We start from the raw sequence: 15,981 nt of genomic DNA on the forward strand, positions 1-15,981 counted from the left end.
GAATAGTTGTCATATTGGATCATGAAATATATTGATTCCAGATCATAAATAGAAATGAACTCGTCCAAGGTGAAATAACATTGGAAATGAATGTAGGTAATTTTAGGTCACAACAAGCGCTTGCGCTCCTAATTGCCATTTATGACAACACATATTTCCTTCCTCGCTATTGGTCTTGCATTCAGTAAGACGTCATCTGATTGGACAATGATCTTCTTCCACGGAAGGAGTCACCCACGTGTCCTCCGCACACCCCCTAAACTGCAGGAAACTTCGGGAGCAATCATGTCTACAGCCGAATCAACTCCGGTTCTTGACATCATACGTTCTCTGTACCATCACGCATACTCTTTGGAAGAGTTTACAGACAGACTTTTGTACCGAGAAGGGCACAAGGTGGTTCTCGTCGAACAGGGAGACTCGGAACGTTTCAAATCTTTTGTGAAGAGCGTTTTCGTCGGCTGCGACAAGGAACTGGAACAACATCCGAGCGATCATCATGTAAATAAATCGACGCAACTTCTTTATTCCCTCTATTAATGTCTGATCTTTAATTCTTGTGTTAGTTGAAACAGCTACAAGTACAGAGTTAAGTTCAAATAACTTTTTTCATGGTCAGCTGTCCACCAAACTCAACTGATATTTTAATGCATTGTCAATGCATCACTTTTCCTTAAATAGATTACAATTATTTGAGTATTTTAATAGCTAGATCATTCATTAATGCAATGTAAAAGAGGAATGAATTTGTGAACATGTACATTTTCAAATATAAATTACTCCATCCACTGTACAATTGATCTAATTCACTTAATCTCACTGAAATGAACCTATGTGGCTATAAATATATCTTTTAATCCGATCTCTCGCTCTCGTGTTGTTCGACAGATGTGCACGTTTTCTGAACTGCTTGCCTTCATTCTGAACAACCTGAAAAGGAAAAAAAAACGTAACGTTTTGATCCACGGCTACCACCTGCAACCGGAGAAGCGCGACGCCGACCAGTTCAAGTTTCAGGGCGACCTGACCCAAAGCGCCGCTTCCATTCACGGCAGTGACCAGTGGAAGAAAGTGGCCCTGCGTCTGGGCAGCGACATCACGCGGCACCTGCTGGAGACCTGCTCCATCTTTGTGACGGTCCCGCCGTCGTGCGCGCTCCAGTTATCCGGCGTTCCCCTCTACGACAAGGTCTCCAAGAGCGCCGGCCCCTCGGGGTTCGGCCTCCAAAATCCAACCGGGGGTCGTCGCCACGTAAAGTCTTTGAAGTCTAAACGCGCGCTGAGCTCGAGAAGCAAAAATTTCAGAGTCTTGCATGGGAAAAGGAAGCGAGAAACCCACCGAGAGGAGTACGACGCGCCGGTTCCTGGAAAGAGGCGACGACTCGAAGAACTACGGAAGGTTCTGGAGACACCACAAGAAGGACCGCCGGTGTCCCCCAGGTCCGTTGAGGTGAAAACGTTGGTTGCTAAGCAACCATCGGAACCCAGCACGCCAATTTTGAAAAGTCAACCAAGTTGGAGATCAGGGATTTCCCCAACTTTGCCTCCCTTCGTAAGCACCATGGCCTTCCTGTACGGCGGTCGGGGCATGAACGGGTTCATACTCAACAGGAAGAAGCGGTGCGGGGCGGGATCGAAAAGACTTCAAGGTCAAGATGTCGTCAGGCTGGTTTTCTTGGAGGGGATGGCGCATCTCAACGTACTGGAGAGGAAAGCCAGGAAGCTCCCCCGACGCTTCTTTAACATGGTCCCTCTTTTTAGTCAGTTTTTACGTCAACACCGCCATTACGCCTACAGGAAAACGCTGTGTCGATTGTGCCCGCTGACCAAGAGCGACTTGTCTGGGGACCAACTGGGTTCCCTTTTACGGCAGCACTGCACGGCTCATCGGGTTTACCTGTTTGTGAGACAGTGCCTGTGTGATGTCGTCCCGGTCGAGTTTTGGGGTTCGGCGGGAAACAGATGCCTGTTTTTGGCCCGCGTCAGGGCTTTCGTGCGCAGCGGCAAATTCGACAAGTTTTCCAGCGCCGAGCTCATGTGGAAGATGAAGGTGAATGACTGCAATTGGTTGAAAATCAGTAAGAAAGGTAAGGAGATATGTATTAAAAAAAACAAGACTGTATTTATCAGATTGGACAAAATCTATATATATTGCATTGGAGTAGAAGTCGCATTTTTGGTAGGGCAATTTTTATGGAAATGGAGAACGACAGGATCTGTTAACACAACAGTTTTTCAGATAACTATACGGTAGCCTGAAAAACAAAACAAAACAACAGGCTATCATAAACATACGAGTCCAGTATTAGTCGCAGTTCCAGCCAAAGTATGGAAAAAGTCCAATGATAGTCTGTAAAATATGGAATTTTGGGTTGATTGTACACTTTTGGCAGGCGGCGTCCCCCCCAGCGAGCTGGCCTATCGAACTCGGCTGCTGGGCCAGATGCTCACGTGGCTCCTCGCCGGCTACGTCTCCGGCCTGGTACGATCCTGCTTCTACGTGACCGAGTCCGTGGGGCTTAAGCACGCCTTGAGGTTCTACAGGCAGGAGGTTTGGACCCGATTGCAAGAGCTGGCCTTCAGGTGCCCACCTTCCACCAACGTGCAACCTTCTCGACCCTTGAAGGAAAACTCACAGTCGCCATTTTTTCCTTTTTATTGCAGCAATCACGTGGCCAAGGGCCAGATGGAGGAATTGTCTCCCGAGCAGGTGGGGGCCCTCCCCAAGAGCACCGTCATCGCCCGCTTGCGTTTCATCCCCAAGATGGAAAGCATGAGGCCCATCACTCGAGTTTTGGGGACCGATGCCAAGACCAGGGTAGCCACTGCGTTTTTACCCCCTTCCCAAACTATTCCGACCATTTGATGTCCCACCATTGCTTTTTAGGCTTTTCAAAGGAGCGTTCGAGACCTGAGGGATGTTCTGCGGGCTTGCGTGAGTGCCATGCCCACCCTCCTGGGTTGCACCGTGTGGGGGGTCACCGATATCCATGAGATCTTGACCCCGCTTGCTCAGGCCCAGAAGGAGAAATCGCAGCCCCTCTACTTTGCTAAGGTTCAAACCCATTTTTCTTGCTAGTCACTTTGTGGTTAAGGTCGCCTTTGGAATACTTAATCTAAACGAAAATGAGTCATAATTAATTCATCGTTAATAGTTTCCAGACAGTGTTCAACTAAAAATGCCACCAGGTCTCAGTTTTTAGCATTTTGATGGTAATTATTCTCCTATGTTTTCCGTTTTTATTTTCCCAATTTAAAAATGGGGGGAAAAAACCTATCCTGAAAAACGTTAATTAAAAAAGAAAATACAGTCGATACAATGACTTTTTTTTTTCAAAAGGCACTAAGTATTATTTTGTTTTTGGGGGAAAACTGTTAATTATTTTTTCCATTTATTCAATTTTTAAAACTGAGTATTCACAGATTTTTTTAGGACTTTATTCATTTCAATGAGGTCAATCTTTCAGTTTTGGATTGATGAAATGTCAACTGTGTCGCCTCACTTAAGGTGGACGTGAGCGGAGCGTACGAGAGTCTACCTCATGACAAACTTCTCCACGTGATGGAGCATGCCATGTCGTCTGTCATGAACGAGTCTTTCACCGTACGCTGCTACGCCAAAATCTGGGCAGATTCTTTCGAGGGACTCCAGAGGTCTTTTCTGAGACAGGTAGGACGCGTTCACACCCGCTCCGTCCTTTTCGGACTAACGTAGACTCCAAAAATTGGTGGTTTGTTTTCAAATACTGTGACTTGTAAAAAAAAAATCCTATCACCGTGCTCAAAAATCTCTTCTCACTCCAGGCAAACTTTGCGGAGAGCGAATTGGGCACCAGCAATATGAAAGGCTTTGTCTCGGCACTGGGAAAAAATAGCAACGTTCACCACGCTATTCTAGTAGAGCAGGTCGGTGTGTGGCTCTCCCCGGACATCCGCCTCCTCTTGCGCTAACTTGAGGCGCCTTTCAGCAATTCTCCTCGGATGTTCATGGCAAGGACTTGCTTCAGTTCTTCACCCACATGTTGACGGAAACTGTGGTGAAGTTTGGGGAGAAGTAAGGCTTCAATTGTATTTTTGGGGGGGTCAAAACGTTAACCTGCACCAACATCATGCTGCGTTTGCGCTTTTTTTTTCCAGAACGTATCGTCAGCGTCGCGGGATTCCGCAGGGCTCCGTCGCATCCAACTTGCTCTGCTATCTCAACTACGGTCACATGGAGAACGCCCTCTTCAAAGGCATCACGGGAGGCAAAGGGTACGATGCGCTTTTCGTATTCTTGGACTTGATTTGCATTCCTCCACTCTCCAATGTAGTCATACCGTTTGAGCAAGAGGGGGCAGTCTTTTGAAGCTAGTCCTCTTTTCAATTCTCTTCCCCTCCTTACAGACGATTAATGAGACTGGTGGATGATTTTCTCCTGATCACTCCTGACCTGCGTGAGGCACAGAAATTTCTCAAGTATGACTCCCTCAAATGCAATTCTGAGTCGAGATGGCCCACATTTTGTTAAGATTTCTTGTCGTTCAGGATCCTTCTCGCCGGCGTCCCAGAGTACGGTCTGGTGATCAACCCGCAGAAAGTGGCCGTCAACTTCTCGGAATACGAAATCCCAATTCCCTGCGACGGCGTTCGCAAGTACGCCACCCACTGTCTCTTCCCGTGGTGTGGCCTGCTGCTGGATACGTACTCGCTCGACGTCTATAAAGATTACCGCAGGTGAAGCTGTCAATTATATACCATAGCTCCCATTGTTCCCCCGATTTGCCGTTGTTCTTTTGCTGGTCTTTTATGGTCTCACCTTCCTGAACTTTGCACCTATTTAGAACCTTAATAAGAGGCACCTCTGTAATCTTGGCCGAAACTGCAGTGGAATCACCAAAGTCAAACGTCATCTAATCCCTCCATCCATCTCAAAATTTTAGAAGGAATTTTCTCATAGGAGGTGACATAAAATGTGCGAGTGGGATCAAACTGTAAGCAGACCGTCATAAAACCTTGAGGGATTCCAGGCATGTGACGTTAAAAGGCAAAGAATCAAATGTATAACTGCAGGCAGTCAGACAAAAAAATCGTTATAAAGAAACACATTTAATTGCATTGACCATGTAGGGTCGAGCAGTTCATGAGGTTCATTTCTGGTTCCTCATTTGGTAGCAAGGTTAAAGCCATTTCTTCATTTCTTTTCTTTCCTTCCCTTCCAGTTACGCAGGCCTGTCTCTGCGGCATAGCCTCACATTTGCCGCTTTGCACTCAGCCGGAGAGCAAATGAGGAGGAAGTTGATGCGGATCATCAGACTCAAGTGTAACGTCGTGTTATTGGACCTGAAGGTCAGACAAAGTCTTTTGCTTTTTACGTAGACCACATGTGTCGAAGTGGCGGCCTAGGGGCCAAATCTGGCCCGCCGCATCATTTTGTGTGGCCCGGGAAAGTAAATCATGAGTGCCGACTTTCTGTTTTAGGATCAAATTAAAATGAAGAGTATAGATGTATATTAAATTTCCTGATTTTTCCCCTTTTAAATCAATCATTTTAATTTTTTAGTACAAAAATCATTTTGTAAAATCTAAAAATATATATAAAAAAGCTAAAATAAACATTGTTTCAGAATTTAGATCTATAAAAAACTGAATATTCAGGGATTTTACTCCAGTTCTTTTAATCCATTTATATAAAAAAATCTAAATATTATATCTAAAATGGTCCGGCCCACATCAAGTTGACATTAAAGCGGCCTGCGAACCAACCCGAGTCTGACACCCTTGAAGTAGACCGTTAAATCAAATTCTACCAAAACCACCCAATGGCTTTTCTCATTTGCCGTCATGGACGGCTATCAAACTCCCCCACATCTTCATTTCAACTAATGTGTGTGTGCACCATCTTTTATTGAATAACGACTCAATGTTGTCATAAAATAACATTCTCCATACAAATTTGGAACAAACCTTGGCCTAGTTTTTACGACCACTCGCTCCTATTGTATTTACAATCAATATTTTTCACTTTTCTAGTGAGTGCATTGTAACTCCCTAGCATTAAGCCAATAACATAAAATAACGCTATATATATACTGTGCAGACAAACTCTGTGCGAGCAGTCTACAAGAACATCTATGAATTGGTCCTTCTCCATGGTTTCAGGTAAAGACACCATTATCCCCCCACCCTTAGTGTCCTTGACTTAACAAAAGGCTGGTTAATCACTACCTACACAGGCAGAAAGCTAATTAAATTGCCCTTCATCTCATTATGTCAACATTTTTCTTTCCCTTTGGGGCTATTTTTAGATTCCACGTATGCGCTCAGAGTTTACCCTTTGGCCAAACGGTTGCCAAGAACCCTCTCAACTTTCTGCGAATGATACGGGACATGGCTCAGTATACCAACGAGCTCCTCAGGCGTTGCAACAAAGGTTTTCCGCTTGATTACACTTCAACTATTTGGGTTCTTTGGAAGTACATCGTCGAATTGAAAGTATTTGTGTTCTCTGTGCCTGGAACGCTTAGGTTTTCGGCCCTTGGCTTGCATTGTGCCGCCCAAAGCCGTGGACTTGCTTTTCTGCCTTTCATTCGTGCTGGTGTTGTCGCGATATCGGTCGCACTACAAGGGCTTGCTTCCCTATCTGCACAAATGTAGGCGCCTTCAACGACTTACACACTGGATATTTGCCCCAAAATGTCAAAAATGTCTTCTTTTTTTAGGGAAGCGTAGTCTGGAGCACTGTCTGGAAGATTTGCAACTGGCCAGGGTGAGGCAAGCAGCCAGTCCCAAGACCCCCGCGGCCTTCTCGGCCATCCAAATGTAAGGACGCGTCAACTCACCACTAGAAAATTTCCTCTGTGTATAAACAACCGGTTTGGATATGAAAGTTTCCACTAGAGATAGTCAGGGCTGAAATAACAATTAGAAAGGTCATTTATTATGAAGCTAGAAATAAAAGGGCTTTTTCTATGATACAACGACTCACTGTCTTTTTACACGGCCCACAATGCAGCAGATTAAGATCAGAATACAAAACTCCCAACTATGCAATCAAATCTATTGGACTTGGATTTATGCTTTGCGTTTGTTTCCTTTCAGATATCAAAGGAAGCCATTTCTGAATGTTTTATATTTACTGTGAGCTGGGAAGGAATGGTCAAAAGCATTCAAGACCCGTAGAACGATGGCAGGCGTACTTTCGTGCACCGAACGCTCATGAATTCGCCGTGTTTGCTAACAGACTGAAACATCAATAGCCAAGGATCCTCTGCCAAAATACCACCACTACAAGCACAAACTACGTTTCGTGTCGGGTGATTACGGAAATCAAAGCACGAGCATGAAAGAAAGCAAACGCTAGGCCGTCAACAACGTTCCTCTTGGGGGAGTGGACACTTAGTTCATGATAACAGCCGCTGAGGTTACTGCGCGTCAGGCTCAAAGCCGTCATTGCCGTAGGGGTTTAGCCCTTCCTTTGTAGAAGGCGTCCTCTTCTTGACCTTTTGGATTCCTTTGTAGATAGCCACCAGTGGGATGGGAACCACAGGTACTGAACAAAGGAGGACGATGACGGCAAACACAAAGTCCGGGTAGGGCTTGACCTCCGTTTTGGGAAAGAGTTCCTGAAGAAATGGAAACAAAAACTCAGCTCATTCAAGCCATTTGAAGGGTAAGACACCGTCTTAACTTACGTAACCAGGATTCCATGCGGGATACGTCGGGTGTTTCTGGGCTTGGAGGACCACGTACGCAATCAAGACTACCAGAAGCATCAAAGGACTGATAAATGTCCAACAAATTTTCCAATAAAGATTTGGCCTCTTTCCAGTCATGAAATAAATATCCTCGCTGAATCTGAGAGGAGAGGAAAAAAAACATACTAATTAATAACTCGCCGTACAGCAGCGGCTCACTCGTATAGAATATGAGAATAATAAGGCAGTACTTATTCATTCCGTAGATGTAAACAACTCCAATAAGCTCAAACAATGCGATAATGAGTAGAGGAACCGAGCCCACGTAGCCGTTGAAGACCTCAACCCAGTAGTTCCCGGAACCCATGGTGAAGATGAGGGAAATCAAGAAGGACATTAAACAAAAAGCCCCTGTCATAAAAAGGAAAAAAATCTGTCAAGAAAAAAAATAATTCACCAGAAACAAACAAATTTGACCGAAGATTAACACCGTAAAATCTCATGTACCTGTAATAAGTTCTTTTGGTACTGACTTGGGTAACAGATTGAGATCGTTGAAGGGCCTTAGGACTCCTTCCGCGTTACCAAACATGGAGGAGAGCCCTAAGCTGAAGAGCATGAGAAAAAACAAAACAGCCCACAACTGCGAGCCCGGCATCTCCAGAACCGCTTCAGTGAACACGATGAAAGCCAGGCCAGTTCCAGAAGCACTCTGCCAGAAAAATACAAAAAAAAAAAATCAATTCCACATTTTTATCCGGAACACCTATCGCAGCAAAAGAGCAAGAAACGACAACAAGCGGATTGATGTTCCTCCAAAACGACGTCACCTGGTCCAGGAATGTTTTGAGGTCGCAGTGTTTCAGTTGCAGGCTGGAAAGCTCATCTGAATTGGTTGAATTCAGATACTTGATCCAATGGTCGTAGTTGTCTGTTGTTATATTCTGGTCGGAAAACTCAAAGTGGTTTGTCAGAGTCAAGATGTTCCTGCAAAAAAAAAAACGACGATATCTTTGGTCTTTCTTAACGTGTTTCTAAATCTTGACATCAAGCCAGCGTGTTGAGAAAAGGACGGAAGACTACGCACCCTTCTAGACAGGAGTTATAACCACTGTTGGCTTTGAAACCCAGAATAGAAAAGATGGATATGGCTCCGTATAGCGACGTCCCACTGTTTATTAATCCCACGATGACGGCATCCTTCTCGCAGTTGTTTCTAAAGTTCGAGTAACGGGACCGATTAAAGACGGCGCTCGAAAAATGACCATTCCGGTCCTCCTTACTTCTCGTTGGCGTAACTGGAGATTGCGATCAGACCTCCGAATGCCACCGAGAGAGAGAAGAAGATCTGAGTGGAGGCATCCAACCACACTTGAGGTTTCGCCAGTATCTCCCACTGAAATACAAAGAAGGCTTTTGACTGCCATTTTCCAAAGCGACCACTCAACACTAACTCACATCAGGAGTGAAGAGATAGAGCAGTCCATCTGTAGCTCCAGGTAGGGTCAGCGCACGGACCAGAAAAATGGTGAGCACCACATATGGCAAGGTGGTTGTCACATACACTGCCTAAAAAGTACACCAAGGGTTCATTGGGAGATGGAGAGCATTCATCTGACCGGCTCCTGTAGTCCACTGACCTTCCCCATGGACTGGATTCCTTTGATGATACAGATGTACATGGTCAACCAGGCGCAAGCCAGGCAGACCACCAACCACCACTGCAGGGAACCACTGATATCAATGTCGTTGGTGATGTTCAGGGTCTGACGGTACCAGTAGAAATTAACGGGGGTGCTTTTCACGCATTCCTCGTTTAAATCTGTGGATTTTGGAACAAAAAGACAATCCTTTTGGTCAAATCTGTATCCAATTTCGCCTTGTAATGTGACGGACTGGCGACCAGTCCAGGCTCTACGCTCCCCTTTGCACGAGTTCAAGTTCATCCAAGAACGTGCAGTTGGAATTTCTCACAACGAACCTGTACGATTAGCATTGAGCGGACACTGGCTCCATGGCAGAGGGTTCTGGAAAGAGTTGAAGAAGTACCAGAAGACCCAGGCTAGGATGGTGTTGTAGAAATTGCACACCAGGAACGAAACAATCATCGAGCCGATACCTACGTCATGGAAATATCAAAGCACATTTGAGTCGTCTTTCAATTTGCGGAAATGTCCATCATCACCCACCAACTCCTCCCAGATAGGGCGAGATGGTCTTCCACACGCCGATGCTCCCCTTGCGGAGCCTCTGTCCGATGGCCATCTCCAGGTAGAGTAGGGGAAGACCCTCAAAGGCCAAAGCGATCAGGTACGGGATGAGGAAAGCTCCTGAGGATGTAAACAAAATGGCTTAGGAGAAAACACACCTTGGTTCCCATTATTTTCTCATCTATTAGCTAGCGTCTAAGTAAATAAGTGACACCACTCAAGCTGATAACCCCCCGTCACGCATAAGTGTGGGCCAAAGTTTGCTTAGTTTAACCTTCAGCGAGAACTATGAGGAAGCCAATCAATCCGGGACGAATGTGGGAAAAAATCCCAAATAACTCACCTCCTCCGTATGTTTGGCAAAGGAAGGGGAAACGCCAAACGTTTCCGATCCCGACCGCAAAACCGATGGAGGTCAGCATGTACTCGATTTTGTTATTCCACGTGACTTCCTCTTGCACATCTCTCGTTTTTCCCATCTTGAACCGAGTTGCGGTGCAATGGCAGGATTGTCGTCGATGTTCCTTAATTGAAACGTGCGATAAAAACACTTTGAACTGTCAGGTGTCGTCCCGCCCGAGTGCGGCCGTCTTTTTAACGCCCGGAGCTTTTCAATCCTCCGCCTTTTTCCTCCTTTGGGGGCCGTCCTTCACTCTCCTATCAGCAGCTTCCAGTCAGGTTACTGGTTTGGATGACGGAAAATAGCCTGCTATTCATTTTTTAATTTAACCTTTGTGTTATCGGTAATGACTTGGAGATAAGACTTATTTGCTATCGCAAGCGTATGTATGTTTTGGCAGCGACGGCAGCGGCAAACAAAAATAATCAGATGGAAGTGTTGAAAGAGGAAACTAAACATTATATCTATGAGGTATATGATGGAATAGATTAATCGATGACTAGGAATTTTGACCAATGTGAGTAGTTTTAGCTCAAGGCCACATAGTTAACCGATTCATCATCTAAGAGTTTTGGACTGGAATGCATCAAAGCTAACAAAGAAAACCAGTAAGGTGAAAAAAGGTTTTTGGCTCTCAGCTGTTTTCTTTATTTAAAAAAAATTAATCAGGCATAACTATCTGTACAAGACAAATTGTTCTTTTTTGGTAGTCGTGGTTCCTATGGTTGCATTATTGGCAAAAGTTGGGTTTATTTTCTGCACGTGTGTGCAACTTGCTATCTGGAACTTTTCCTCTTAGCAGATAAAGATTTGAGGCACTGATGTTGTAGCTCAATGATTTTACGTGTCATAAAAACAATTCTATTCCTAATATGGATGCCGAAAAGAAGCGCTCGTACCAAACCGTGTCTCCTTTAAGTCTCGCAGTTGAAACTTTGGTCTTGAAATAGCCAGCTGAATTCATACTTGGTAGGGATATTTCTGCAAATTGGACACTTAAATTCAACAAACAATTACAACTCTCCCCATTGGGTGACATATGAAACATTAATATTCCATTTGCACTTTCTCAATCCAGGAAAAAACCTGACAGCTCTTTAATGACACTACTTGTCATAAACGCCACCAGTAAACAAGCCGCCGGATCCATAAAGATGGCCAGATGAAAATCCTCCACTTTACTACGACATACATGTGTGACCTGGACTTTGATTTACGCTTCGTCTTTTCCACGTTGCCCTTTTTTTCCGTGCAAAGTGCTAAATTCCTCATGTTGCCAGGATTGGACGAAACAATATCTTTATTGTACACAGGAATTACCTGTTAACACAGATTGGATTTACATGCCTGGTTGTTAAAATAATGCTTCAAATTGATTTCTCATTACAGGATAGTACTTTTACTGAACAGATTACAGAAGAAAACATGTATGCAAACACACCCATGTCTCCAATCGGGACAAGATGTGGTGCTTGCTACTCCTCAACAATCTCAACAGAAAAACTCCATGGGTTGGAGTCGAAACGTCTGTAGGTCTGGATGCACTGGTACAAAAATACAAGTGGGATGAAGATAGGAGGCAGTAAGCAAAGCATGATACCGATACCAAACACCCAGGGCGGGTAGGGCTTGGCTTCCGTTTGGGGAAAGAGTGCCTAAAGGACAGAAATGTCAAACATTTAGTAGTCGCTAAAGAACCGGATTGGACTAAATCCTCATTTTACTTACATAATCGGGGTTCCATGTTTGAAACATGGGAGTCTGCCCAGCCTCAATTGCCACGTACTGAATCAATATGACAAGGAGCATCAACGGGCTGATGACAACCCAACAAATTTTCCAGTACCAATTGGGCTTCTTGCCAGTCATGAAATAGATGTCGTCACTGAAACTTGAGAACAGAGAGAAGACGGATGGATTATTTTGTTTGCTTTTATCGCCAGGCCGGTCACCAAAGAAATGAGTGCTACTTTTTAATCCCGTGGACGTAAGCCACCCCGACAACTTCGAAAAAGGCGATGACCAGGAGAGGGATGGAGCCGATGTAGGTGTTGAAAACCTCAACCCAGTAGTTCCCAGAAGCCAAAGTGAAGATGAGGGAAATCAAAAAGCCGCCCAAGCAGACCAGTCCTGCGAAGATACAAACAAAACATCTTCAAATAAACCTCCTCTCTCTCCCTTACGCACCTGTCTTTTATTTTTTTCGGATACCCGTCCAAATTTCCCTGCGGAGCCATTTGGGCATCAGACGGAGTTCAATGATGGAGTTGAGCACCCCGCCAACGGTGCCAAACATGGAGGACAAGCCCAAGCTGAAGAGCATGAGAAAAAATAATGCTGCCCACAACTGGGGGACGGGCATCTCCAGCACTGCTTGGGTGAAGCTGATAAAAGCCAAGCCAGTTCCCGAGGCACTCTTAAGAAAGGGTAGAAATACGACGTTTATTAAAAAAAAACAGACAAACTGCAAGATTCTTTTCAAAAGGACGTCACCTGGGCCAGGAAGATACTCAGATCACATTCTTTCAGTGACATTTTGGCAAGTTCCATTGGGTTAGTTTCATTCAGTTGCCCAATCAACTGCTCGTACGTGGCCGTTTCACTCCCGTTCAAGTTAAAATGTTCACCCAGCATTAGAATGTTTCTGCAAACACACATTTTGTTTCCACGAGGAAGTTCTGTGGAGTCCACGGGCAATATGTACGTACTCATCCTGACAGGCTTCCAAGTTGTTTTTGGCTTTAAAACCCAGGATGGCAAAGATGGGTATGGATGCATAGATGGAGGTGGCGCTGTTTATTATTCCCACCAAAATGGCATCATTCTCACAGTTGTTGCTAAAGCACCAAGAAGGAAGAAACAAAAAATGAACTATTGCACGACAATTTGCTTGATTACTCCTTACCGCTCAGGATTGAAGCTGGAGAAGGCTATCAGTCCTCCAAAAGCCACGGAGAGAGAGAAGAAGATCTGAGTGGAGGCATCGAGCCACACTTGAGGATTCGCAAGTATTGCCCACTTGGGAAGGGAAAAAAACAAAAAAATCTGAAGATTAGATCCTTCGTGCCAAAAAATTCGCCGAAAAGTGAGAATCTCACATCAGGGGTGAAGAGATACACCAGTCCATCGATGGCTCCGGGCAAGGTGAGGGCACGGATCATAAAAATGGTGAGAAGCAAGTAGGGCAAGGTGGTTGTCACGTACACTGCCTGCAAATAAAAGGCCAAATCCAATGCGAAGTTTAGGACTAACAAGCATGCTTTTAAGACAAGCACTAACCTTTCCAACGGACTTGATTCCTTTGATGAAACAGATGTAGATCATGAACCAGGCAGATGCCAGGCAAGGCACTAACCACCATTGCAGAGAACCGCTTTCCTCAATGTCACTTGAGATATTCAGGGTCTCACGGTACCAGAAGTAATTAACGGGTGTGCTTTTCTCGCATTCCTCGTTTAAACCTGTGGATTTTGGAACAAAAAGACAATCCTTTCGCTCAAATCTGTATCCAATTCCCCCCAAATTCTTCAAATTTCGCCTTGTAACGTGACGGATTGGTGCTTTGCACGCATTCCGTGTTTATGCCTAAGTGGAAAAAAAAATCAAATCATTGTGGAATATTTTGCTCAAATGTGACTTCTTGTAACGTAGTTGATATGAGTGGCGTCCTGATCCGATTCTCACTATTGTTATCGACTACCACAAGATCGGATCCGATCTCATTTTCGTGCCTTTTTTTTTTTACCTGTACTATTATCTTCTGGACATTTGCTCCACGGCAGGGGATTTCTGAACGAGTTGACGAAGTACCACATGACCCAGCCCAGCACACAGTTGTAAAACAGGGTCACTCCAAAGGATATCATCATGGCTCCTATGCCTATAGGAAAAAAAACACTTATTTGTACTTGTCTGATTAGAACAGCAACTAAAAGAAGAACAAACGGCGCTCACCAACTCCCCCCAAAAATGGAGAGATCTCATTCCACACGCCGATGCTTCCCTTACGAAGCCTTTGTCCGATGGCCATCTCAAGGTAGAGCAAGGGCAGGCCCTCAAACACTAATGCTAGCAGGTAGGGGATGAGGAAAGCCCCTGACCATGTGGGAAACATATTTAGTCACACAGTGAAGCAAAGATGTTCCAATAAATTGTGCTTCTGAACATCAAAATTACATTCTGTAAAACTCAGAAATGCGCAATGGAAGCTCACCTCCTCCGTAAGTTTGGCAAAGGTAAGGAAAGCGCCATATGTTTCCAAGTCCGACAGCAAAGCCAACCGTGGTCAGCAAGTATTGAATTTTGCTTTCCCATTTGACTTCCTCTTCGGTTTCCGCGATCAACTCCTCCTTTCTGGGCCCCTCGTTCAAAGCTAGCGGTTTGACGTGGAGGAGCTGCAAAATTAAAACGAGTCAAAACGCAGTGTCAAAAAGACTTTGGCATATTTGTCAATTTTTAAATGACATTTTTTCCTCACCTCTACGTCATGGAGGCTCTTGCCTTCATGTTGTTTGCGACCCATCCTTAACTTCCAGTGGGAGATTTACAAGAATCTACTGACTGTAAGGATGGTTTTACTGCAATTATAACTGACAAATTAAAAACAAACATATTTGAACTCTTGTACTACTGACAATGTTAGAAACCAACGATCACTTATCTGCGGTCGCATAATTCAAAAGGTAATTTTCCAACATTATCAAGTGTGTTCATTGTAATCTGCAGTTGCTGTTGTAATCATTTTAAGCAGAGATAAACAAAGCAACTGACACGCTGGTAGAAAATGAAAGGCCATTTATAGAAGGTCATTTTAAAAACCTTTTTAAAGTGCAAAGGTTCCATGCAATTTAACAATCTGCACACTATTATTTATGTTATAATCCAATGTTTTAGCTGTAATGCAATTTTGCTGATGTAATAATCTTGATCAGAGCGCAACAAAGCAACTGACATCTTAAAAGCCGCTTTCCACTAGGAGTTACACTGCCCCCCCCAAATATATCAGTTATGTACTTAAAAATAATTGGAATAAATGGAACCTACAATAAAATAAAATGAATTGTATTTCACATTTTAATCACTGCAATTTCAGCTATAATGACGAGACTCAATAGAGATTTTTTTTATATAAACCATCTGATGGCATTGTTTCCCTTTGGATTATTTGGATTTCAAACTAGACTAGATAACCTCGCAGTTGAGCCAATTTTTACTTTTTTAATAACTTGAAGACAAGCATTTAAGAAACAAAAACACCCACCTCTCTTAGAAGACTGGATGAAGTGATGCACTAAGACTGCACTTGCCATATATTTTAAGCATCTTTGAAGTCTTTGTTTTCCTGACATGTGACTGATTGGGTCACAAACATTATTTTTGAGGACTCGTATGTCATCAGGCAATGTTATGATGGACGTCCCGTATAAATATTCACATAAATGTACATTCATTGCAACATAGTAAGAAAGTAGGGTTGTCCCGATTGCATGTTTTTGCATGAGAATCGAGCCCAAGTCACCGATTTTGTGGATCCTTATCTAAAGGCTTAAATAAGACGAGTGCAACAATATAAATATGACAGAAATGCAACTATATGTAGTGAGGAATATCAATTGATCAGATTTACAATAATCTATTGTTTTGTTGCAGTTCAGACCAGTATTTCAAGATTCATGAATGTCATACCAAATGTATGT

General features: G+C 44.0%; 3 protein-coding genes across 6 annotated transcripts; 1 reads left to right on the top strand and 2 right to left on the bottom strand.

The window, feature by feature from the left end:
- The first annotated feature begins 1 nt into the window (after position 1).
- Positions 2 to 14,417, top strand: tert (telomerase reverse transcriptase). 3 transcript variants are annotated; one of them, XM_077591257.1, is made up of 17 exons: positions 2 to 501; positions 889 to 2,086; positions 2,393 to 2,582; positions 2,664 to 2,817; positions 2,887 to 3,054; positions 3,508 to 3,669; positions 3,804 to 3,905; positions 3,968 to 4,053; positions 4,137 to 4,253; positions 4,386 to 4,457; positions 4,527 to 4,715; positions 5,201 to 5,327; positions 6,079 to 6,140; positions 6,287 to 6,411; positions 6,506 to 6,631; positions 6,701 to 6,800; positions 11,364 to 14,417. In XM_077591257.1, exons 1-17 carry the CDS (start codon positions 142 to 144, stop codon positions 11,449 to 11,451), a joined length of 3,426 nt encoding a protein of 1,141 aa, XP_077447383.1. In that variant the 5' UTR covers positions 2 to 141; the 3' UTR covers positions 11,452 to 14,417. The 3 variants fall into 3 exon arrangements, with proteins under 3 accessions (XP_077447383.1, XP_077447384.1, XP_077447385.1); XM_077591258.1 differs by lacking the exon at positions 11,364 to 14,417 and adding an exon at positions 7,080 to 7,650; XM_077591259.1 differs by lacking the exon at positions 11,364 to 14,417 and adding an exon at positions 7,500 to 7,650.
- slc6a18 (solute carrier family 6 member 18) lies at positions 6,897 to 10,479 on the bottom strand. The gene is made up of 12 exons (XM_077591268.1): positions 10,229 to 10,479; positions 9,865 to 10,005; positions 9,657 to 9,794; positions 9,316 to 9,497; positions 9,134 to 9,244; positions 8,959 to 9,071; positions 8,763 to 8,891; positions 8,506 to 8,662; positions 8,183 to 8,387; positions 7,927 to 8,086; positions 7,673 to 7,835; positions 6,897 to 7,603 (listed from the first exon to the last, which is right to left on the bottom strand). The coding sequence occupies exons 1-12, from the start codon at positions 10,362 to 10,364 to the stop codon at positions 7,403 to 7,405; spliced, it is 1,836 nt and encodes a 611-aa protein (XP_077447394.1). The 5' UTR covers positions 10,365 to 10,479; the 3' UTR covers positions 6,897 to 7,402.
- LOC144067464 (sodium-dependent neutral amino acid transporter B(0)AT3-like) lies at positions 11,568 to 15,580 on the bottom strand. Of its 2 annotated transcripts, none has more exons than XM_077591262.1 (14): positions 15,546 to 15,580; positions 14,763 to 14,862; positions 14,499 to 14,679; positions 14,240 to 14,380; positions 14,031 to 14,165; positions 13,565 to 13,746; positions 13,384 to 13,494; positions 13,191 to 13,303; positions 12,994 to 13,122; positions 12,779 to 12,929; positions 12,497 to 12,701; positions 12,256 to 12,415; positions 12,014 to 12,176; positions 11,568 to 11,940 (listed from the first exon to the last, which is right to left on the bottom strand). In XM_077591262.1, the coding sequence occupies exons 2-14, from the start codon at positions 14,805 to 14,807 to the stop codon at positions 11,761 to 11,763; spliced, it is 1,896 nt and encodes a 631-aa protein (XP_077447388.1). In that variant the 5' UTR covers positions 14,808 to 14,862; positions 15,546 to 15,580; the 3' UTR covers positions 11,568 to 11,760. The 2 variants fall into 2 exon arrangements, with proteins under 2 accessions (XP_077447388.1, XP_077447386.1); XM_077591260.1 differs by having other exon boundaries at positions 14,763 to 14,874; positions 15,546 to 15,568.
- Positions 15,581 to 15,981: the final 401 nt, after the last annotated feature.

This window comes from Stigmatopora argus, chromosome 21 (assembly GCF_051989625.1).
Source record: "Stigmatopora argus isolate UIUO_Sarg chromosome 21, RoL_Sarg_1.0, whole genome shotgun sequence".
NCBI lineage: Eukaryota > Metazoa > Chordata > Actinopteri > Syngnathiformes > Syngnathidae > Stigmatopora > Stigmatopora argus.